At 39.3% G+C, this 24,538-nt stretch overlaps 1 protein-coding gene across 28 annotated transcripts in view; it reads left to right on the plus strand.

The window, feature by feature from the left end:
• ZMYND8 (zinc finger MYND-type containing 8) overlaps nucleotides 1-24,538 on the plus strand; it is an 82,578-nt gene that overhangs the window by 23,691 nt on the left and 34,349 nt on the right. For 11 of the 28 annotated variants that reach the window (XR_014566069.1, XR_014566070.1, XM_083746149.1 and 8 more), the window contains 2 exons: nucleotides 13,248-13,318; nucleotides 19,916-20,064. Coding sequence is in view for 23 of the 28 variants with exons in the window: in XM_083746149.1 (XP_083602275.1) it covers nucleotides 13,248-13,318; nucleotides 19,916-20,064 (220 nt within the window). In the remaining 5 variants the exon portion in view is untranslated. Of the gene's footprint in view, nucleotides 1-345; nucleotides 2,089-5,139; nucleotides 5,366-13,247; nucleotides 13,319-19,915; nucleotides 20,065-24,538 lie in introns of those variants that run through there. The other 17 variants (XM_083746153.1, XM_083746156.1, XM_083746145.1 and 14 more) reach the window with 10 other exon arrangements.

Here is a 24,538-nt window from a genome sequence, read left to right on the forward strand (position 1 = left end):
CATCTTAAAAAGAGCCGAATGTGATAGGGTTAATGGACAGGAAGCTGCAGCTGCAGCAGACTAATAGGCAAGCGAGATTTTTGTTTAACTGACAACTTTAGAAGGCCTTAGGGATGAGGGAAGGGCAGTTTGTGAAAACAGCATGCAGCATACTACTGAAAAACGTAGCTATTTTCTGCATCCTTTATATTTAATTAGGAAAGGGACATTGTAAGTGATTAGGAAATCAGAATCCTGGTTAATAATCCAACTTTTGTTAGGCACTGCAACGTATGTTGGGTAAAAATCTAGAATGTGGGTTCTTACAGCTCACGGCAATCGTGTGTCTGTGTGTTCTGTGTGTGTGTGTAGGAGAGAGAATCATATTTGCTTTTCGAGCTGTGTAGATGTTATATAATTGATGAACTACAGCACTAACCTTGATCCTTTATTATATGTTTGTGTATCTGACTGTATCTGTGTCTTTGTGTTCTGCTTCAAAACATTTTCCTTCCTTTATGTAGTGTGCTTTTCACAGTGTTATTCAGATTCGCTGTTTCTCTGTAGCAAAAACAGCTTTTGTGACCTGGGGAAACCTCCATGTTTAGAAAACCTCAAGCAGAAGCAACAGATGTGGTTTGAGAAATTCTTTATTTAGCCTAGCACTTAGTGTTCACTTTATTCTTCTTGAAAATCTGCTTTCTGCAAGGAGTTTGTATGTGTGTGGCTCTTGTTTAAAGTTTCTTTTGCTGAAACAGGCCTAGTTTAGCCTGTCTTCTCTGTGCACAGGATGGCTCCTGCTTGCCAGAGCTGCACAAAGATAATAGCTCAGGAAGTGTTTCAGCCAATCCCCTGAAGCTTTACATTCAGATTTTCCAAAGTAGCCAATCCAGGATTAGCTTTTATTAGGAAGACAGATCATCAAGCTGAAGTGCCAAGCCCTTTCTGTCTGAGTACTGAGAGCCTGTCCTCCATGTTTTATAAGTATTGACATAACACTGTGTTAACAATGCATCCACAGAGGTAAGCTTTACTTTTTTACATTTTTTTCCTCTAAAACCTATGAGTTGTGGTTTAACAGTGTGATTCTCTGTGATTTGTCGCGCAAAACTCACCCCACAGCACTTTATTAAGTTGAAAATGTTTAAATTTGCTTTCTTGGGTCACATGGTTTAGTAGCCATTAGCCATAGCTTTATTTTACAGACTGGCAAAACGTTTGCATACATACCTCTTCACAAGGGGATGGTGGTTTTTAGAGTTTGTCAAGATACTGTTCTTCCAAAGCAGCTTTCTGTATCTGAGCAGTTTGCCTGCACTATTGTCTGTTGTGTCACATGCCTGCTGAAGAGAAAATGGAAGCTAGGGAGCAGATGCATTTAACTGCCCTACAGGGAGACAAGCAGGGATAATGGCAGACAGCAGAACAGGCAAGTTTACCTTTTCAAACAGTGAAAAGAAGAGCTATGCTAAGTTATCCCTGATAAAATATGGGATTTTTAGCAGCCTAGACTGCAGTAAATAGTGATAATGGTAGATTGAAGATACTGGGCCTAACTGGTGGATTGCTATTGCATCATGTTTTTTGTGCAGTTTTGCCTTAACTTAAAATGGATATTTAACACTCTCTTTTTTAACAGGATCCTTAGAAGCAGTGTGTGCATTTTTCTGGATGAGAATATATAGCTTACAAGCTGTCTCTTTAAAAATGACTTTCTTATTGTAGGTTTTAGAAATAGTTAAGGTCTAGGTCTGAATCCACCAGGCATAGCTATGCATCTCTTCCAGTGTCTTACTTATTTAAAGACAATTCAATTTTTAACTATTATCTACCTTTTATTTAGTACAGATAAAATGATTTGACTTTTTAACTGTGCTTTTCTCTTCTGTAAAAAATCAGGCACAGTTCTCAGAGGTGGAGTGATATAAAATCATGTGTGGTTCATGAGAGCATTACATGTTCATTTTTTTCCTCCTTTTCGGGCTTTTCTGGTTTTTGGCATGATGCTACGTAATTATTTCAAAAATTTCCTTTTGGTCAAATCCCAAATCTGCCAGCTTCTTGTATCCTATTTACTGGGAAAAAATGAGATGGTTGCTTGAACACTTGGTAAGTAAACTTGTATACTATTCTTTGATAATTTTAAACAGTTCTCAATCTTTTGCTTTTAACAGGGCAAAATTAATCCAGTCAGTGATTTTTTGTGGATAGCTAGTTCAGTAAAAATAAATATTATTGTATTCTCAAAATTCTGTTCATTCAAACAGAGAGCTTTTCACAGTGTTCTGCCACACATGAAATGTATACTTCCTGTTTTCCTCTGAAAACAAAATTCTGCTTACTCTTTGTTCCTAGACCCCCTTAATTAATGCATTTGCAGGTTAAAGCTCAATTCAGACTTTCCTCAGGCTTTTGAAGTGTGATGAATGTGCTAGTTCTCAGCAAAGTAATTTACTACATTGTTATAAGGCTATCCTTCAGTAACTCTATGCTTTTGTTATCCTATGATATATCATCCAGCATGAAATTTGGTTTTAGAATCACTTTTGAGTATCTTGTGCTTTTAAAATAATCTGGAACTGAGACATTTTGTATGCATGTCTCAACAAGCAGCTTTTCATTTAACATTTTCTCACAGCATTACACTGCTGTGTGTTCAGTTTGTGCATAGTTTTGTAACAGTGCAATTCACAATATTATACAAATGTATCTTCTGAAATAATGCCTTGTCACCATTTTGCAGGGGCCTCATGATGATTATAAACTGCTATCTAGTATCCCTTTTACTATGATTTTGTCCTTAAGCTCTATCGCTTGTTGAAAAGCTCCAAAGTATGTACCATTAAGAATACCTAATTCAGATTATTCTCTTCCCCTCCCCCCATTTCTAAAGAAGCTGACATTTATTATCGGGCTTTTATGCTATTTTAGAATTTATTACCAATATACCTTAAATGTTTAGTTCCAGTGGTTGTCAAAACTGTGCTCAGATGTATTTTTCTTGCAGCACTTTATTACACGTTAGCAGCTGGGTGTGGAATCTTAACATTACACAATATGATCTTATGAAGAAGCTGGAGAAAATGAGCTTGAATTAAAATGGCTCCCCTAGGTTTTGTTGAAGAAGGATGTGTCTCAAATCTGCACCTTCAGAGGTATTGTTGACAGGGGGAGGCATATTTGCATGGACTACCCTTGTGCACATAATGAAGCACAGCATCAGAAGTCCCCTGAAGTTCACCCTTTTAAATGTTCAAATGCTAATTCTTTCATAGTTCACAAAATATAAATGTCTGCATTGCAGCAAGATGTCTGAGGCAAGGAGAGACAGCAGTGTTGTTTCCAGATCAGACCAATCATGCTGCTCTTTCGAAAGCCTGAGCCAATAGAAACAGAGGATAGGTTAAAGATTGGCAAATACTGTAGCAAGGCTAAGAGAGGCCTTCTGGAAATTTCTCCCATCTTTGTTCCATCAAAGTAAAGCAAATTCAGCCAAACTGAGGAATTCCAATTAAAAAGAAATGTTTTTGCAAAGTATAACAGTCACTTTTATGGATGTCATATCCTTAGAAGCACGGTGTACCAACCCATCCCACCCTTTTTGAGCCAGGTGATGTTTTTGTCTTTAAACAACAGAGGGTGGGTAGATTAATACTTAAATCTTTTTGCCCAGACAGTACTGAATCTTGAAAGTTTTGTTGTTGACTGTAGTTTGTATGAAGCAACATAGCTGTGATTTGGTCTTCTGATAGAAAACAATAGTTTTGGCAATAAGGAAGTATTATAATTCCAGTTTATTTATTTTTAGCAGCTACATATTTTTTAGCTTGGCCAGTATGAATATAATTCACCACCATTATTTAGACATCATTCGGTTATTTTTGTAATTGACTCTGCAGAGAACAGAACCGAAAAACAAAGCGTTCTGGTTTAGAAAATAAAATAAAAACATTAGCTTTAAAAAGACCACATGCCTTTCATTCTGAGTAGCACTATCATTTTAGTTTTGAGCTAAATGGAAGTGGGTAAGCTTATTGATAGCATTTGACATTGCAGGGAAAGGAAAGGGTTCCTTATGTAAAGTGTCCAAAAAGGAATGCTTCTCCCCACCCCACCCCCCTTGAGCAGCTGCTTTGCTGACATTGGAAGAACCATATGCAAAACAGCCCCTAGGATTTCCAACACATTTGTAAATTTAACATCCGTGTACATGAGCTTCTCTGTATAATGGCCACTCTCCCCCCTCCCTCATTCAGAAAAGCAGCCATGTTTGTTTTATACCTGGCAAGAAATAAAAGAAATTCAATCCTCCCTAAGACAGGTGCTACTTTGTAATCATGCGCTCTAGAGTGATAAGTCTCAGTGCCAGCTATGCCCTAGATTCTGTTGAGCCAAGAGTATCAACTTAAAGAGCCCCAGATGGCATCTTGGCATTCTGGGAGCTGTGCTTGTACCAAATTCTCTACATAGCACCACAAAATAGGTGCACTAGGCCTTAAGATTGGACTTTCAAAACCTGTTGTTAGAAACCAGGGCCCAATTTATTTCCCCCCACAGAATCTGTTACATATAAGCTGATGTTAACATATTTTGCTACAATCAGACATGTTTTTTCCCTTCAGTGATAACAATTTATTGTCAAAGCCCATGACGTTGAGTGATTCAAAATATGATAAAAAGAAACCTTTATCCTGAGGTAATATTCACAGCACTAATCGAGTGTTGGTTGTGCACAAAGGAATATACTCAGTTATGTTTCCATATTTTGGAGGTGTTCAGCCAGAGTTGGTTTAGGTATGTCAGCTTCTCCATTGGATTGAGCTGTTAGTATTATAAGAAACCTATTATGCCATATAAGTCTTAATTAAACAGTTGCTTGCAAGATCCTGTAATATGTGAACATTATTACCACTTTCTCATGCTTTTAAGGAAAAAGCACATTTAAAATGTATGTATGCATCTGGATTTAAACTGCTGAATTTGTCTTGTACATATTGTCAGTATTATTTAAATTTAATACACATTAGGCTTTTTGCAGGGTAGCTGGAGAAACATTTTCAGTGCTTGCACATGCAAACTGAAGCCAGCATCTAAAATGGAAGGATTTCCTTAGTAACCTGTGACTTCATAGAGCTCCCTGTCTTCTGAATTTTAGTTACACATTAGGTTGTCAGATATCACTGTGTCATCTTTTACCATTTTTTCTGCTACCAGGATGATTGCTTTGAATACAGTACTGCTGTTTAAACAAGGGACATAGTTATTGAATAAATTGCTACCATTTTAGCTTTCAGTATAGGAATGAGGCAATGCAGTGCTGCCAGACGCCATTTTAAGAATCCCTGCATAAATAGCATAGCTACCGATGAGTAAGAGACTGTTATAGGTGAGTGCTTATACACAGATGCTATTTATTCAGTAATGGCATGCAAAATACTTTGTCCAATTTCTTATTAAATGCAATTTCTGGACATTTTATTTTATGATTGCTGCTCACAATCTGAGAGCAGCAATAATTACTTTGAAGCTAAAAATGAATTTAAATGTTTATGATGTTAAAACATTGTTTTTCATTTAAATGAAATAGCTTCCAGAAATGTATAGTGCTTGAGATTAACTTAAATACAGTAATTTCCATAACTGATACTATTATATATGTGGGCAATATCTTCTAGGTAGATTTCCATATCAGATTTCCTGGTTTAAATGTCAAGGTGCAGCAGTTCATCTACAACTTTTGATTGCTGTCTATAGTTAACCTAGGATAAGGGAATATGCAGATGTTTCTACATTCATATTTTTATTATTCAGGGTGTAATGAAATGATACTCTTTGAAGGATATATCTTATTTGTATAAATAAAAAAAACCTATAATACCTTATGGAGGCAAATTGGAAATATGATTCTTTTTTTAGTTGTGATAAAGATAGATATGCCTCAAACCCATAGGGTATGTTTGTGCTCATTTATAACCCTCCTTTTTACTTCCCATCTCCCAGCTTCCCTGTAAAAATAAAGGAGGGGGAGAGCTTCCATTTGCAAATCATCTCTGTCATGCAAGTTAAAAAGTATATGAGGAACAACTTAGTTTTGTTTTAACATTTGAGACTTAAATGCTGTAGTTAATATAAATTTTAGTCAGTTATGTTGTTGGCAAAGATTTCCTCACAGAAGTGCTCTCTTCAGTGTCTTTTTCTAAGAAAAGAATTCCCTCACAGAATATATATATTTGTGGTGGTAGAAACTTCAATACTATTTGTGGTACACAGCTCTAGACTAGTATCTTCTTAAATGCACAGTAAAAGGCAAGAAATATCAGATTACTAAAATGAGCTGAATGAATTGTTGGTGAATGTGGTAGGAAAGATGTTGTATATTTACCCCTCAGTTTTTTACTGGTTTTCTTTAACATTATCTTTAATATTTTATTTCTGGTTACATTTCATTTGATGTCAAAGTGCACCTCCATTTTTTAAAAAGCAAAAGAATAGAAAGGAGTATTGGGGAAAGAAAAAACATTGCAAAAGTACTGAATCACAGCTGTTTGGGAAATGTTTTCTTTTGAGATTGCCTCTTTAAATCTTTTATTTAAACTGCTGGTGAGATGAATGAGATATTGTATTTAAACAGCCTGCAAACAATTCTTCTGGAGAATTAAAGGCTAGAACCTTAATTTTTTTAAATAGAAACATAAGAAGCTGCAGTGTACAGAGACAGATCATTGGTCTGTCCAGTTCATTGGTCCATTTAGCTCAGTATTGTCTGCACTGACTGGCAGTGATTCTCCAGGGTGTCAAAGTCTTTGCCAGCTCTACCTGGAGAGGCAAGTGATTGAATTTGGGACCTTTTCCATGCACAGTATGTTCTCCAATATGAAGTTTTGGCCCCTCCCCAGGTATTTAGGATTTGGAAAGCTGCTATAATTCAGAAGAGTATCACAAAAATCCTGACTTCAAGAAGCCAGCATAATTTACACTGTCTTAAGTTAAAACAGTGTAAATTACCCCATTCCTAACTCTGTTCAAGAGCAGGGCTACTGCCAGCTGAGGTGGCCTAAGACTGGCAGTGGGAAAACAGAAATAGAATTTGACTTACACCAGTATGCCTTTTGATGTTATAGGTTTGGCGCGGTGACCAGCTCTTGTGACCAAGCGCAACGGTGTTAAGATTCTGCCCACTGCACCCCAAAACACCCATTTTAAAGGGCTTATGCTCGTGGAAGATATACCAGTCTCAGTTTAGCCAGCATAGTCAGTTTGAGGGAGTTATGCCAGTGTATCTCTGGCTAAACCAGAATGTGGGGCATATGCCGACATGGCCTGGTTGAGCTGGAGATCCTCTGGATCCTCACTTAGCCATCCCAGCGAACCTTGGGTTTGGAACATTCCTTAAATTACATATAGTGTGATTAAAATTAAAATGGAAGGTTATTCCCTATGTACAAAATTTCACCACTATAACCCCAGTTGATAAGTGGAACAAGTGTGTGTTTATAGCTGTCAGAAAATGCAGGGATATTCTAGCCCCATAATGCAAAACCATTGTGACAATTGGTAAATGTATATCTGTATAATGTTTCACTGATCTTGGGATCCTGATAGTGTATATAACAGAGATGTGAAGTCAAATCTATGGTCCTATCCTTAATCTATTTACAAAAAAAGTATTCTGTTTTTGATGCAATTAATTACCACTAAAATGTGTTAACTGTTGTCTTGCACAATTTTAGAAAATTTAGAAATTTCAGAACTGTGGGGCATTTGGAAGAGCAGCAGAGAAGAGGCAGAAGTAATTTATTGTATCTATTTCTGTCATGCCTGCAAAGAGAATATTATCTTATCTGCAAATATGTAGATAGAAATTAGTTCAGAATATTCTAAATACCGTATTTTTCGCCCTATAGGACGCCCTTTCCCCCCTCCAAAAATGAAGGGGAAATGTGTGTGTGTCCTATGGGGCAAATGCAGGCTTCAGGAAGCTATCCGCAAGCCATGGGAGTCCGGCGCAAAGTCGCGCAGCTCTCCCACGGCTTGTGGAGAGCTGCCTGCATCCTGAAGCCTGGAGCACACTGAGTTCAGCGCGCCCCAGGCTTCGAGCTTCGCGCAGCTCTCGGCAAGCCATGGGAGAGCTGTGCGACTTTGGGCAGTTATCCACAAGCCTGGGGAGACCAGCGCGACTTCCTGCCGAGCTCCCTAGGCTTGTGGATAGCAGCCTGTTCTGGGGGCTGGGGTTGGGGGAAGCTCGGGCTTCCCCTGCCCCAGCCCCACGCCTGGGGGGAAAAATAATTTTTTCCCTTTATTTCCCCCCAAAAAAAAACTAGGTGCGCCCTATGGGGCGAAAAATACGGTACTTTGAAAAAGATTTTTGACAGTTGACTCCTAAAGAATTAATTAGGGAATTGTACGCGGGTGGCGCTGTGGGTTAAACCACAGAGCCTAGGACTTGCCGATCAGAAGGTCGGCGGTTCGAATCGCTGTGATGTGGTGAGCTCCCGTTGCTCGGTTCCTGCTCCTGCCAACCTAGCAGTTCGAAAGCACGTCAAACTGCAAGCAAATAAATAGGTACCACTCCGGCGGGAAGGTAAACGGTGTTTCTGTGCGCTGCTCTGGTTCTCCAGAAGCAGCTTAGTCATGCTGGCCACATGACCTGGAAGCTGTATGTTGGCTCCCTCGGCCAATAAAGCGAGATGAGCACCGCAACCCCAGAGTCGGCCACGACTGGACCTAATGGTCAGGGATCCCTTTACCTTTACCTTACAGATCATTAGTTGCTTAAAAACAAGGAGCAGATGGGCATAGTGGGCTTCCCCAAGATTTGTTACGGAATTTGTATAATTTAAGCTATGCATAAATGATCTAGTCGTGGATAAAGAACCAGGTTCTCAAGTTTAACAATGACTACCAAGTTATTCTGGATACCAAGCAACCAGCAAAGATTCCCAAAGCAAGCTCTGTATGCTGTTACTGTGTCCTCCTTGTCATGTTGGCTCTTCTAGAGCTGGAGCTGGTGTAGACGAGGCATAGGCAAACTCAGCCCTCCATATGTTTTTGAGACTACAACTCCCATCATCCCTAGCTAACAGGACCAGTGGTCAGGGATGATGGGTGTTGTAGTCCCAAAACATCTGGAGGGCCAAGTTTCCCTATGCCTGGTGTAGACAATAGCAAATGGAATAATAAAGACACAGTCTTAGTTGTAAAGAAGGCTAAAGAGGATGAACTGCCCTGAGACCTCCAGGCATAGGGTGGTATATAAATTCAATAAAATAAAATAAAATAAAATAGAGCATTTGCATAGTTCCTTACACCAGATGGATGTGAAACTGCCAGCACTGGATGGGGTTACACTCTCTCTAAAGGAGCAGTCACATAGCTTGGAGATACTTCTGGTTCCATCACTGTTGCTTGAGGCTTAAGTGACTTTGGTGGCGTGGAGTGGCCCACCTTTGCTCCAATGTGGACACAAAGAGCCTAGTTTCTGTTTTCTACACACTGGTAATCTCTATGTTAATTACTTCAATCTATTGCACTTGGGGCTGCCTTTGAAGATCGTTTGGGAACTGCAGGTAGTATAGAATTCAGCTTCCTGGATGCTCACCAGGACAATATGTATGGTCTGAGAACATAACACTAATCTTGGTCTGTCTGCACCGGCTTCCAATTAGTTTCTCAGCCAATTTCAAAGTGCTGGTTTTGTACCTATAGAATGTTGTGTAGCTCAGGACCTCAAGGACCAGCTGTCTCCATATAAACCAACCCAGACCCTGCAATTGTCATCTGAGACCCTTCTCCATGTGCCACCTCCACAGGAGGACCATAAAGTGGCAACACAATAATTAACCTTTTTAGTAGCTGCTCTCTTATGGAATGTTCTTCCTAGGGCACCATCATTAAAAGATTAGACAATTTCTATAGGACAGATTTGATAGCCATTAGACATGATAGTTAATAATGGGAACTTCCAGTTCATATGTGGTATATATTGATTACTAAGTGCAAGAGGTGATCAAAGAGAGAATGACTATTGCCATCATGCCTTCAGTGGCCACCTTTAGGCATTTGTCTTTAGGCATGGTTTACATGGTTTATAAAGCCATGGGTGCAAAGACTTCTCTCACTCCTCTTTTCCCCACTGTGCACTAGGTTCAATGTGGAAATCCATTAAGCCAGAGTTACCCATTTTGCCTGAAAGTGGGAACTCTGGCTTAATGTCATTTAACACACTGGGCTAATAAGGCATGAATTATGAAGCCATGGATGATTGCCTTTTGTGAGCTTCCCAGAGACATATGGCCAACTGATTTTAGAAACAGAATGCAGGGCCTTGAATTCTTGTTATTTCATGACCTTAAGTATTCCTGCTGTGTCCTATTTGAACCTCTGTCATCTAATCATTTATATTCCATATTATTCTGGTTGGTGGCAACTGGGCAGGTTTCACAGGTATTGGCAGCTCCGATGAGTCTCAGAGATTTGGAGAGCCATAAGACAATTTCCTGCTTTTTTACTGAAGCATATTGCAGTAAGAATAAACTCCCATGTTTTCCCTCAGCTATGGAGACAAACTGGACTTGTATAACCAAAGCCTGGAAAGCAGGGAAGGGGTGGTTTTTCCAAGTTGTGTCTGCCAGGGTTTTTAGTTCATCACCAGAGCAGATCTAAGGCTTGAGGAAGTTGTCTGTATAAATTGATACTTCTCTTTCTGGTTTCTGTTTCTGAGTTCCTGGTGTTGTGCCTGGCACTGGATGAACAGGACAGATTAGGGATTGCGTTTGCTCCTTGCTCCCGACAGTCTCCCCGCCTGAGCATCTGGGACGTGGTGTTGAGATTCTCCAGGCTGTCAGTCCTGAGGTATTTTAACATCCAGGCTGAGGCTGCTGTTTCTGGGGCAGCTCAAGACTTCACAGGGTTGTCCCAACTTGTCTTCAGCCCAACATACTTAGGTGATCACACACCGGACCTGATTTTCTTGGTGGGGTAGGAAGAGAGTGATCTGAAGGTGATCACGTTTGATACCATTTCCTTGGCATGATCAGCTCACCTGTTGAGGTTCAGATTAACAGTAACTTTCCCCCTCTGTTAGAATGGTCTGCCCTAATGTATCCTATTAGTTTTCTGTTGGCTCTGGGGTCTTCTTCAGATGACAGGGTCTTGCGACCATATCAAAGATCTGGTCAGTCTGATAGATATAGAAATGATCCAGGCAGATGACATGATTGCTCCTGAGTATTTTCTTCCATTTAGCCAAGCCTGGGGTGGCACTGTGATATACCACAAAGCGGAAGGCAGTGATACCAGTTGGAAAACAGCTAGAATGCAAGTGGAGAAAGTCTCCAAGCAATATAATTGAACTCAAGTGCATTCTCGTATAGTGTTAGAAACTGAGATATGAAAGCTAGGAGCTAAATGGCACCCTAAACCTAGGTTATGGGCGCAAAAACAAAATGTCTAGACACACATGTTTATAAGAACACCACAAAGCTGAAAATGAATGAACTACAGCTAAAATATGCATTTTTCACATGGTCTAATCTTTTCCCTGATTACCCTCCTAATATTCTTAAGAGGGATCTCTTCTCCAGTCTTCAGAGACTAGCTAGGAGTGGGGAGACAGAAAAAGGTCCTACTTTCCTTCCACTCTGCAGTTTTAATCTGAAATCTTAGGTGCAGTATTGTGCCCAGAGCTCAGAAACTGCTCGCACTTAGGAAATTCCCTGTTGAGCCTGCTTTGTGGTGGAAAGCATCAAGGAAGAGTTGCTTCTCTGCCTCCATTGCACCCTTGGTGTCATGTTCAGTGGAGCTTTATAGAGTAGTACAGTATGGAGCTTTTACACACTGGCTGAAAGGAAGTGGTAGAACACATAGTAGTCTGCATTGACTTTTTGCAAGGCTTTTGAGAATAAAATTGCTTGTATTCATGGGGACCTAGACTCTAATATTGTAGCGGATCAGTAGTACCTTGTGCTATCAGGTCAGTTGTTGGAAAATTTGTTTCAATTGATAAGGTTCAAGGATGTGGATGGGAGTGGTTGACCATTTGTGTTATTGGCCCTTGACCCTTGTTGTTGATAACATATGACAGGGAGAGGACTGCTAGCTGACCAAGGAGATATATTAGTCCCTCTCTAAAAGAAGGAGTGGTCCCAGGCTGCCTGAAAGAAGTGAGAGTTAGACCACCCCTTAAGAAAGCTTTCTTGTTAACACATGATCTTAATAACTAATGGCCAGTAAGCTCTAATGGTTTTAATCATGTTATAAATTACTTTTTAAAAAAAATCACAAATAGTTTCCATGAAAAATGTGTGCATTAAGATTCACTGAACTTCATTCTGTGTCTCAGGGTTAGGGTTCACCATAGCAATTTGTTTTCTGTGGGCAACTCATTTATTCTCATTTTGTTTCAGGTTTAAAAAATATATTTAATATGGTGCTACAATGGTATTTTAGAAAACAAATTTCCAGACTAGACTCTAAGAAGTGTAGTCACCATAGTCCCTTGAATATTATCTCTTAGAAGTCTGTATATTTGTCATTTACAGATTTGCAATAGAAACCCATAAAACTCTTACCTTCCCTGCTTTCTACCATCTTTCTTAGACTGAACATTTGATTGATTGATTGATTGATTGATTGATTGGATTTATATACCATATTTCTTCCAAAGTGCCCAAGGCGGTTTACAATTTAAACACTAAAACAAATACATTATATGAATAATGAAATGTGCACTTGCAATCTTCTACTTCTGATAATGAAAAAAGGATATTGGAACAGGTTCTTAGGCATTTTATCCAACTTACAGGTCTATCCATCCAAAATCAAACACCAATGTAATTTATTGTATCAATACTTCTGAAATGTACCTAATACATCTTTGTATTCAACATTTCTTATAGGAGTTGACATTACTACTGCTCAGAACTGTCAATTCTTGATAGGTAACATAAATTATTTCTTGCAAAGGTGGATTCAGGATCTTAGTCATGCTCAGAACTATTTTGACCCCTCCTCTTTCCTGTCCCCATTGCTCAGTACCCTTGGTATGTGTAGGTGATAGCATACCAGAGATCCTTATGAGGTTGGTGTGTGCTCTAGTGTTGAAATTTGGATGTGAGTATTAACTCCGCTGTTGCCACAATACCCATGCACTGCAGTAGCACATGGAAGTGAGAATCAGGCTGCTAGTCAGCTTCCCTTCCTCTTTAAGGCCGCAATACGTAAACTACAGTGTGAAAATAATAATCTTAAGTATCTCTTTGCTTTCTTAGCTTGGCTGAAGAAGAAATAAAGGCAGAGCAGGAGGTGGTGGAAGGGATGGATATCTCCACTCGATCCAAAGGTGAGTTAAAACTGTGTTTCTGTTCCTCAGAGCATAAGGAGAAAACTGGCTAACGTTGCTTCATCTGGTGACTTGGAACCTTTGACATTGATTTGACCTATGCTCCTGCTCCTATGAATACTGTGGCATAACTATTTTACAAGTGCCATTCTTTTGGTTCCTCCGGGACGCGGGTGGCGCTGTGGGTAAAACCTCAGTGCCTAGGGCTTGCCGATCGCATGGTCGGCGGTTCGAATCCCCATGGCAGGGTGAGCTCCCGTCTTTCGGTCCCAGCTCCTGCCCACCTAGCAGTTCGAAAGCACCCCTAAGTGCAAGTAGATAAATAGGTACCGCTTTCTAGTGGGAAGGTAAACGGCATTTCCGTGTGCTGCGCTGGTGCCGGCTCACCAGAGCAGCTTCGTCACACTGGCCACATGACCCGGAAGTGTCTCCGGACAGCGCTGGCCCCCGGCCTCTTAAGTGAGATGGGCGCACAACCCTAGAGTCAGACACGACTGGCCCGTACGGGCAGGGGTACCTTTACCTTTACCTGCTCCTATGAATACTGTGGCATAACTATTTTACAAGTGCCATTCTTTTGGTTCCTGCCCAGACACTTAATATTTATTATTAGGTCATAAATCTTATTTTGTCCTGTATCTCAGTGAATGGACATCATTAACAAGGTCACCATCCACTCTTTAAATACTGTAGTTTTATCGTTGTTTCCCATATTCATTATATTGCCACCATGCTCTTTCTCCCAAACCTTCTGCTCAGCTAGAGCTCTGTGTTTTGCTCTGGTCATATTCTGCTATGACTCACATTGAGTTGTTTTTCATCTTATCTAACACAAATCTGGCAAAATCATTCATCTTTCTCAGTGTTCAGGCCATGTGACAACTTTTCTCAAATTATTATGCTGGCGTCCCCTTTCCCTTCTACATCCAGTACAAACTACTTGCTTTTTTTAATCTCCCCTCACAAAGCTTTGCTTTCATAACCCAATATTTCTGTCAATGACCATCACTTCTCCAGCTCTACCATCCTGAGTTGCCTTAAAGTCTCTTTTTCTTGTAAAAGCTCTACCCAGTCTCCCTTGCTGCCTCTTAGGTATAACTACCTCCAAGAATACCTATAGGTTTCTACCTGCATTTGCCCCCATTCATCCTTTGTTGTGGTCCCCCTGCCCCTCCCATGATCTAAATTAAGGTTGTGTATGAGTTCCTTAGGGCACACATTATTCCCTTAAGCATTTTATACTCTGGTGGTGGTGTATACTAATACACCTAATGTATATAACAGTCCTTCTGTGCCTCTCTTGGGATATTGAGGAGAAGACTTTCATTTGGGATCCCTCTTAGTTATACCAAGTCATAGCCAGCCAGACTCACACTCTCAGTTTATCCTTTCTGGCATTGGAGAGTATGGCTCCATGACTTGGAATGGAGGAAATAGACTGCAGTATTAATCCCTTTTTAGTCTTGCTCTTTCTGTAACTTGTTCACCCTGTGTGCAAAGAAATGCAATTTTAGTTTTGCTAGTTGCACTGTGGTGCACTTACTGTTGTTACACTGTATTTGCAAATAATTGGGGAAAGGGGCACCTAAAGTCTCTTCTTTTGACAAATTTGGACATTATATTTGCATCAATAAGCATCTATTTAGCACTTTTCCTTGTTGTTCAAAGTGCTTTACATACTGAGAGGATATGTTTTTCACAACAGCTCCGAAAGGCAAGCCAAAATTATTGTTTTTGTTATCAGTTGTGGGTACTGTAACTAAGATACACAGTGGCTTGTCTACTACCTTATGAATTTATTGATGAGGTAAGATTTGAACTGCAGACTTTGCTGCTCATTCTTGGTTAGTACATCATGTCATGTCAACACAGCTCAGTTATGCCTTTGATAATGGGAAAATTAAACAAGTTCTCATCTCCTCTGAATTTAAATAGTTCCAAAGCAGCAAATCTCTAATTATAGGCCCAAACAAGTGCAAAGTATACATTGAATTCTCTCATATTTTTTGCTCCTGAGTTATTCATTTTTCATGTAACAAAATATAATATTGAAAACCTATGGGATTGTTTACATTTTCCTTCATGCAGAATATTTTGCTGGAATCCAAGATCATGAATGATGGCTGTTTATAAATAAGTTGTGACACTACATAAAGTTGCATTTTATTTTTGTCATTTGGGTAATTATTTTGGGTAAAAAAGCACGGAGTGGCAAAATGTCCAGGTGTTGTTGTTGTTGTTCGCTGTCACCATGGGTGGAGAGGGGGTTTGTGACTGAAGCACAAATAAGAGGAAAGGGAAGTCCCATTCCACGGGCAGAAGACAAATCTGCAAGTGGGCTGACAGTGTTGGATGAAAATCAATTGCATCTGGACTTCTGGCAAGGCAAGATGGCAACCGTCACAGGATCGGCAAGCTGCTAGGAAAAATACAATACCAGCGGGAGCATCTGGCTGGTCCTTGCGCCTCCAAAGCCGTTGCTGCAACTGTTGCTGCAGGCAGAGAGGAGCCCAATGGGAGTGAGGGAACTGGAGAGTTCGTGGAGAAATGTGTCTCCCTGGGTGCCTCTCATCCTGGGATGGAGACAGACCCAACTGGTGGCCTGATAAAACCTGGAGGCCCAGGAGAACCGTGTGGTAGGACAATCACAACAGGAGCCTCTCACTTGTACTGAGTGGCCGCTGAGCTGCTGCTGCTGCCGCCTTTACAGAGGAGAGGCCGAGAGGGATCAGAGACTGGTGGAGCAGCCACCGGGTGGAGGCGTGCCACCGGGACTGACCTGCTGAGGAGGAACGCAGTAGCCTGGGGGACTGTGTGGGAAGGGGAGGAAGAGACTGTTCAGGCAAGGGACAAGCTGATCAAATTCCTGCCATCCACTACCCCACTGTTTCCTGGAGCAGATGGAAGAGGCAAATGCAGCAGCAACTTCCTTGTGTAGGAGAAGTGACTGTTACTTGTCCACTCTACATATTATGAGGATACTTAAGCACACGGTGGGGGCGTGGTCCCACTTTAAATGTGTGGTTTTGTCATTACAGAATTTAACTACCAACCATTTGTTCTCTTTGGTTGGGTGTGCTCGGGACAAACTGGTATTCAGAAGCATTATTGTCACACATAACAGTAAATCGTGGTGTAACAGTTTAGTGCTACATGAAGAAGTCTGCATGTGCAAAGCATTGGGCTTGCATGCTCCCCCTTTCCCTATCCTCTTTCCAGTGTTACAGAATCCTTATGAGGAAAGATTGCAGCATTTGAGACTGTTTAGTTTAGAGAAAAGGTAAAAGAGAGAAATTTATAAAATTATGTATGCCATGGAGAAAGTGGATAGAGAACTCCCCCCCCCCCCATAACACTAGAACTCATGGTCACCCAATGAAACTCAATGTTGGAATATTCATAACAGATAAAATGAAATATTTCTTCACACAGCACATAGTTAGACTATGGAACTCCCTCCCACAGGAGTCAGTGATGGCCACCAACCTAGATGGCTGTAAAAGAGTTTTGGACAAATTCATGGAGCAGAGGACTATCAATGGCTTCTAGCCATGATGCCTATTGCTCTACCTCCACAGTTGAAGGAACCAATGCTCTTGAAAACAAATTGCTGGAGGGGAGAGTGCTCTTGTGCTTGAATCCATCTTGCAGGTTTCCCACAAACATCTGGTTGACCACTGGGAGAACAGGATGCTGGTCTGGATGTGCCATTGACCTGATCCATCAGGCTCTTATATGCTTATGTTTTGTTTTAGACCATGATCCTTGGTTCAAATATAACAGTAAACTGGGATTCTGTAAAAGTGAAACTAAACTTAGCTGAAGTCACATTCCTAGCCATGCAGGAGGAAGAGGAGACAGGAGCTTGCACGCTCAGCATTTTGCTGGAGATCATGAATTATGGTTTAGCAATGCATTACATGCAAACATGACCATTGAGTTTGTATTGTCACTTGGAAGTATTCATAGTCCTTGTTTCCTTTAGACAGATTTTGTATTGATGAATTTGGTGTTTGTGTTCTATGATTTTTGACTGTGAACACAATATGGGTTGGTTTAATGGCTTTTTAATATTTTTATTGACACTGTAAGCTGCCTAAAGTCTGTTGGTTGAGTAGAGTATAATGTAAATAAGAAATATTTAAGAGGGCATAATTATGAGGGTGTGGAAAATGTTCTCCCTTACTAAGCAATTGAATTAGGATACATAATTTGGTAGGATTTTAATGGGAAAGTGACTGTTACTAATGTAATGTAATTAGCTCCAAGCTGTGTTGGCAAGCTGAACTTTATTTTAGCAGTTCTGCCAAGGGATCTTCAACAAGACTATTTTTTCTTGTGTTCTTGACTTTGCTGTACCTCAGTTTTTCAGGCTCCTAAACTGGAAAGGCAAAAACGTCAATATATTTACAAGTGGCTTGAGTGGAGAACTGAGAATGTTCCTTTTTGCACATCAGGAAGGATGTGGAAGTGAGATATTTCTCTAAAAATAACGTAGCTAGTCCTGCCATCATCACAAAGGCTGACTGTGAACATTGCCGCAGTGCACAGTCACATTATACTAGTTTTTTGAATCTGGTTGTTATAACCTCATTTCCATAGTGGATTCAGATATTTTGCTGCTTCCTTGCAGTTATATAGTTAGTCAACATAGAGCTATATTGTACTTTCAAGGAGATTTGCCGTGGCTGGTTCTGAGCTAGATAATCTGGGTGCAAGGAGCAATGACTCTATTCTCATGCGTGCACTAGAGTGTGGTGTTGCCACTTTGTGTATGTTTTTCTTCGTACTGGGGATTGCTCTCTTTTAGATTGAAATAACATCAGTGTGTGGGAAGAGAATCAATAGTGTGTGAACTCCACAATCAGGACCAACAGGACATAGGTGACTTCCCAAGGCAAGCATGAGCTTGTCCAGGGGACAATGGGGAATACAACAACAGCTGTACTTTAATTTTGTGTTATGCCATGCCCCCATGGCCACCATTTTGTGATAGTGCCCGTAGCAGTTTCTCAAAATTCAAAATGTGTCCATTGGTTGAAATTGATTAATAAATCCTGGTATTCAAAATACCAAGCGAGCTGGGCCTATGGTATGATTTGGTAGAAGGCAACTTTCATGCTCATCATGTTTTGCTTTTGATCCAATGTATTTGTGCTGTGGTTGCTCTTAGTGGGTGATAATAGGAACTTTGATTACATTTGGTAACACATAACTTTCTAGGACATATTTGAATACAAACGTGAAGTGACATAAAAAAAAATTCTACCACAGAAAGTACATTTTGTAACCCTGTCACCCGACAGCACATTTTGTGTGCTGTCAAATATCTTAAACCCAAAGTATGTTGATTTTCATGCTAATTTTTAAAAAAGTACAGCAAATACATAAATACATTTTTTTTCTTGCTGATTCAGAAAGGTCATGTTGCATACAGTGGTCAAAACAGCATCATTGAATATTACATGTATGGGAAACAATAGCTTTCACCATATCATTGCAGAAGTGTTTTATTTTTATTCAATAATCAATATAACTTAATTTGATGACATTGTAACATAAGAGGGTACAATTTTAACTATGCTCATGAATGTGTGATACCAAAATAAGCCCAATTGGTTGAAAAATAAGCAAAACAGGAGGTTTTTTCTAAAATGACGCAGAAATTTCATTGGCCTAAATCACGTGAAAATAGAAATCTTCAAAAAATTATCCTGCGCCCAATTTTGGACCAAAAAAATCTTTAAAAAATAATAATTTGAGGTTATCTCATAGTTATCTACATATAAAAATTATTTTGAAGAAAATCTGAGTTGTGAGAGCACATGGCATCAGGTGATTTGGCGTGGAATGACCCACAAATAAGTAATACAATGGTAGGGAAATTGTCATGTGAAGATTAAAAATTTGGGTAGCTACATTCCAAACTGAATTTCTACTTGGTGTGTTTTTCTCTGGGTATTTATATAATATGCAATATTAAAATAAATTTATTTTCCAAAGGCATGCTTTGGAACCCTTCTGGAACCCTTTCTAGTTATGCTTAATCAGTAGAATTAAATCACATCATCCTCTCAGCATTTACTGTTCTTAAGCTGTTGACTTTTCACAGTTGTGCCCAGCAGTATTGTTTAGGTTCTGTATAACCATTTCACAAGACCAATGACCAAGAGTGATGTTAGGTAATAATCATTCTGGAACTTTCCAAGGTGTGTAATATTTGCCTGCTTGGCCTCAGTTTCATACTTTCTTGTCTAGGCTGATTCCTCATGGCTTGGTGGTGATAGTCATGTAGCTGAGTAAGTGGAGAGCTAGATTATACATATAGAAATTACTTGCATGTAGTATTTGATACTTGCTGGATATATCTTAAATAAAATACTTTTAAATTTGTGGCAAGGGGAAATTGGTGGAATTGTTCACAATACTGTACAAGAAAAAGTAGTTCTGGGAGTCCACAGAGAGCCTTCCTGGCATTCTCTCTCTTTACTGCATTATTACCTGTATTATTATGTCCTGTTCATTGAAATACTAAAAAGTGCTAGTACATTAGTGGTATGCTAGGGGTGCTTAATGTTGGTATAATTTTTGTTATAGATCCTGGCTCTGCTGAACGTACAGCACAAAAAAGGAAGTTTCCAAGTCCTCCACACTCTTCCAATGGCCACTCCCCAGAGGACGCATCATCAAGCCCTATTAAAAAGAAAAAGAAACCTGGCTTATTGAACAGTAATAATAAAGAGCAGGTAATAGAAGTCGTGGATTTGATGCAGTGTTTTATATGAAACCATTGGAGGTTACTAGGTGCACAACTCTTTCCTTGGTCCAGTATCTGTACTTATGGTAATAGTTCTGCATTGGCTGTAGGGTCTACTGAAGATGGAGATTACTGTTTTATTTCTAGTTTCTACAGCAGCCAAGATTTATCTGAAACTAAGAAGTGAAGTCTAAATGAGTGCTATTTTTGTAAGTAAACAGAATTCTGGTTAAACAGACTCTAATGTCAGTCAAATTTTCTTGCCCCTTATATTGAATAGACCTCCTCCCCCTCCCCCGTACTTCCAGGGTTTGACCAACCTAAACAAAGGGAATCCTTTATTCTTTAGTTATTTAAAATAATGAATTCACATAACGTATGAAGAGGTCTACTGAGTCAAGCCAAAACCTTACCTAGTTCAGAATCTTACTTCCAGACATGGCCAACCAGTGTTTCTCCATCACTTTGGGCCTGAAGCTCTGGTAGCCAGTCCTGCTCCTCTCTTCTCAGTTCTCACACTCAACAAAAGTATAGGTGCAGATCAAGGGAAATAATAGTACCACTCTATTCTGCGTTGGTCAGACCACACCTGGAATACTGCACCCTTCATGGGTGCCTTGCCAGCAGGCTACTTAGCTCTTTTGCAAGTAAACTGGGCAGCGCTGGGAAGTTCTGGAGCTGTATGTTTTGAGAGAAATACAATGCTGGAGTGCTAAAAGTGCTGCTGATCATTCATTTGCTGAAATATCCTACTCAGAAAGTGTTTTGTCTGTGATGGCAAAATACCTCCTACATTGCTACTCCAGTTGCTACTTTTGTATCTGTATTGCTAAAATGAAACAACAAATGCACCACTAACAACTAATGCTACTTAGTAAATAAATATAGCAAGAGAATATCCAAGAGATAATTTTAGATTGCTGATATTTAGATTGCTAAATAGTTCCAGGGAAACTAGGAAATTTTTCTACATTATCATGCTCTATTGATCACTATGTAAGCACACTAAAAGCAACTTTTTCCTAGTAATAATGATTTCCAGTAAATGAGTCAAAGCCCAGGTATACTTAAGCAAATGTAATGTTTATGCATTTTATTTGTATACCACACTTTAACCAAAGTTCTCAGAATACATAGAGAATATCTATTACAGATTAATCCTAACCGGCTAATCATTGGATGCTTACTGTGTTAAACAGTTTCTCCATGCCTTGGAGAAACTCCATGTTTAGCTGTGGTATTAGTTTCTCTGATACTGTAGCATTTGTTGAAAAATGGTATCTCCTAATGGAGATTTCCTATTTTCTGCATACTCATCTCCTAGTCTGTCTTCTATTAATAGAAAATAATTAGGGCAGCATGTGGCGCTGCCCAAATTTTTGAGGTGGCAATTGAAGACAATGAGTATGTGGTTGCTATATTTGTATGATTGCAATAATCATCTTCTTGTGATTGTAGTATTCATAATGTAACGACAACCACTAAAGCACTTTCAGATTAAGTATAACTAAGCAGTGATTATTTCTGGTAGGCTAAGCAACCACAACAAAAAGTGAACAAAGCATTCTTGGAAAATACTGTAAAATTCTTCATACATTTTACAGTAAAAAAGAAAGATCTACATTTGAATTTTTGCAGTAATTCTACAAAGCACTAATCTTGCTTAAATAACAGCAGTGCTATTGTTCTTTTGAAGCAACTGCAAAGTCTTTCTAAACTATCAGTATCACATTTGTCATTTTTAGTATTCTAGTTTTTGATACAGTAAGAACTGAAACTAAGTCTTCCTATCCTGAAGCTGCTGAGAGACAACATAACCAAATGTCTCTTTTGGTATTTCTGATACATGTGTTCCTTCTCTATTTCTATGGGAGTAAATCAGGGGAGTGTAACATTTTTGGTATTGGCATATAGTTGGTGATAATATGACACACTATTTGTTGGCACACTTCTCAATGTAAACATTAATACTGTAAGTGGAAACAGCAGCAGTAGCAATTTGGATATGGTAATCTTAACGTGTTACCTATAGTGTTGAAGTAGGATTTGTAATGGAGAAGTCTCTCTCAAACAGCAATGTAGTTAGGACTATTTATGTATTAAATATTTCTATCTTGCTTTTCTATGGATCATGCCTAAGGCAGCTGCCAACAACTGGTACAAAAACATGAGTAAAACTATCTTATATTTTAGAACTAAATACATTAAAGAAGTGGAATAAAATATAATGAAAGAGCAGAACAAATAATGACAATAACATGCCAGAGAGAATGGAAAGGAGAGTAAAAGCTGTCTTGTTATTAACATGCTGATGGTACAACATTTAAATCTCCAAACAGCCTCGCCCAGTGATTTTGTGCAGATGTTGAAAAGCTTAGATGACAAGATGGAACCCTCTGAGTTACCATAGCCTAATTGCAAGCAGTAATTTTCAGCATTGTGTTCTGGAACAGACCCTCCAGGAAAGACTGGAGCCACTATTAAAACAATGTCCCCAAGTCCCATCCTGGCCAGGCTATGCAAATGGATACCGTGTCTGATTCTATCAGAAGCGACTGAATGGATGTAGAAAATCTACCTCATCCAGGAAAACCTGGAGTTGATAAGTCATCACATGCTCAGTCAGCTTAACCAGGAATGGAATGTTGGAGACTGGCTAGAAATGATCAATGAGAGTTTTTTCCAAGAAAAGTTTTACTACCACTTCCTTAAGACCATATTGGACCATGCAAGAAAGACATTTACCACTCTTCTGACCTACTTGGCTAGATTTATCTGGCAATCTTAATAAATTGTATGTGGTAGGCCCTAGCCTTCAAAGAATCTTGTCCATGTCCTCAGGTTCTACAAAATGAAAAATATCCATAACAGTTAGACAAGCAGTTATTTAGAGGTGCATCCTGCAGTACATAGTAAGCCTGCAGCATCTTAGTTGGAGCAGGTCCAAGCAACTTTTAACTGAAGTGTCTCAGGTGTCACCTAGTGGTCATAACTATTACTAACCTATTGCAGCAAAAAGAAAAAAGACACATTTAGTTACCTTATGTTACTGTTTCTAGAATTGAATTAATATTGATAGAGTATCTCTAGTGTTACAGCTATTTTCAAGTTGCTGTGAAAATAAGGAAAGGAACCTTTTTTGAGCTGAAAGGTTTTTGCAGCAAGTTGTCCAACAGGATGTGAAATCCAGGATGATTACTGTCCTAGATTGCAAGCAACATATTTCATGCCTTCATAGAACTCTATAAACTTCATCTCCAGCAGCAGCCAAATAATTGTTTGAACTTCAGAGTCACTGATTTCTATATGAAGCAATAGTTACTTCCAAGAACTACTGATTTCCCAGTGGCAAACTGAACTTCAGTTTTTGATTGAATACTGTAAATGAGTTTGAGGTTGCAGTAATGTTCAGTTGTGTAACATTTAAAAATATATAAAGAAGGCTAAAATTGTATAGAGTAGCCTTTCTCAACCATTGGTCCTGAGATGTTGTTGGACTACAACTCTCATCATCCCTAACTAGCAGGATCAGTGGTCAGGGATGATGAGAATTGTAGCCCAACAGCATCTGAGAACTGAAGGTTGAGAGAGGCTGGTATGGAGAGTTCAAAGACTGAAACTATATAAGAGTTTTAAGTTTCTCCTTGGGTCTGTTTATTTGGTTTTCTAACTTTGGAAATATTGGGAATGTCAGGTCTCAAGTGTGGTCTTTTTGTTTTGCTGAAGGTGTTCCTTGGAGGCTCAAGGAATGTGAATGAGGAGCACTCTCAGGACAAATCTCGTCTGCGCTAAAGAATTGCTCCTAATTGGAGCAGTGGGGCCACTTTAGTTTTAGTAATAATGTTTGGCATTTGCCCTCTGTCTTTGCTTATTTTGTCCATCAGTGTGGTGTATTCATTATCCTTTTGACACACTACTGCAGTTTACGTTGCAGCATATTTTATGATACCTACTGGACCACATTTAGAATTGTACACTAGGAAATGATGATAGGTTGGGTCATATTAGTGACCTCTTTTCACATTGACATGCCTTATTGTAGTAACTAGATTAGAATGTATGTTTGATGCATTTTGGTGTGAACAGAACAGCTAGCCGCCCAGAGTTGCTGGGGAAACCCAGCCAGATGGGCGGGGTATTATTATTATTATTATTATTATTATACAGTACCATATTTTGAACACAAGCTGCTGGAACTGCAGAGGTGTTGGAATCATGTGTTTCTTTGGAGTTGACATGGGTTTAGCTATTTTAAGTGTTTTTTATTCCTGCAGGATTACTTTCTTTGCAAAGATATTAAAGGCAGAAAAAGTAAAAAAATAATTTCTATTGTGAACAAACATGTCCTGTTTCTTTTGGGCTTTTATTGAATGTGCTCATATACAAAATGGCTAAAGACCAAAATATGCTTTGCTTTGAAGCAAACTTCTACTGTTAATTAATTTAGAATCAATGTTTTCTGA

This window comes from Podarcis gaigeae (assembly GCF_964106915.1).
Source record: "Podarcis gaigeae genome assembly, chromosome: 6".
NCBI classification, from domain to species: domain Eukaryota; kingdom Metazoa; phylum Chordata; class Lepidosauria; order Squamata; family Lacertidae; genus Podarcis; species Podarcis gaigeae.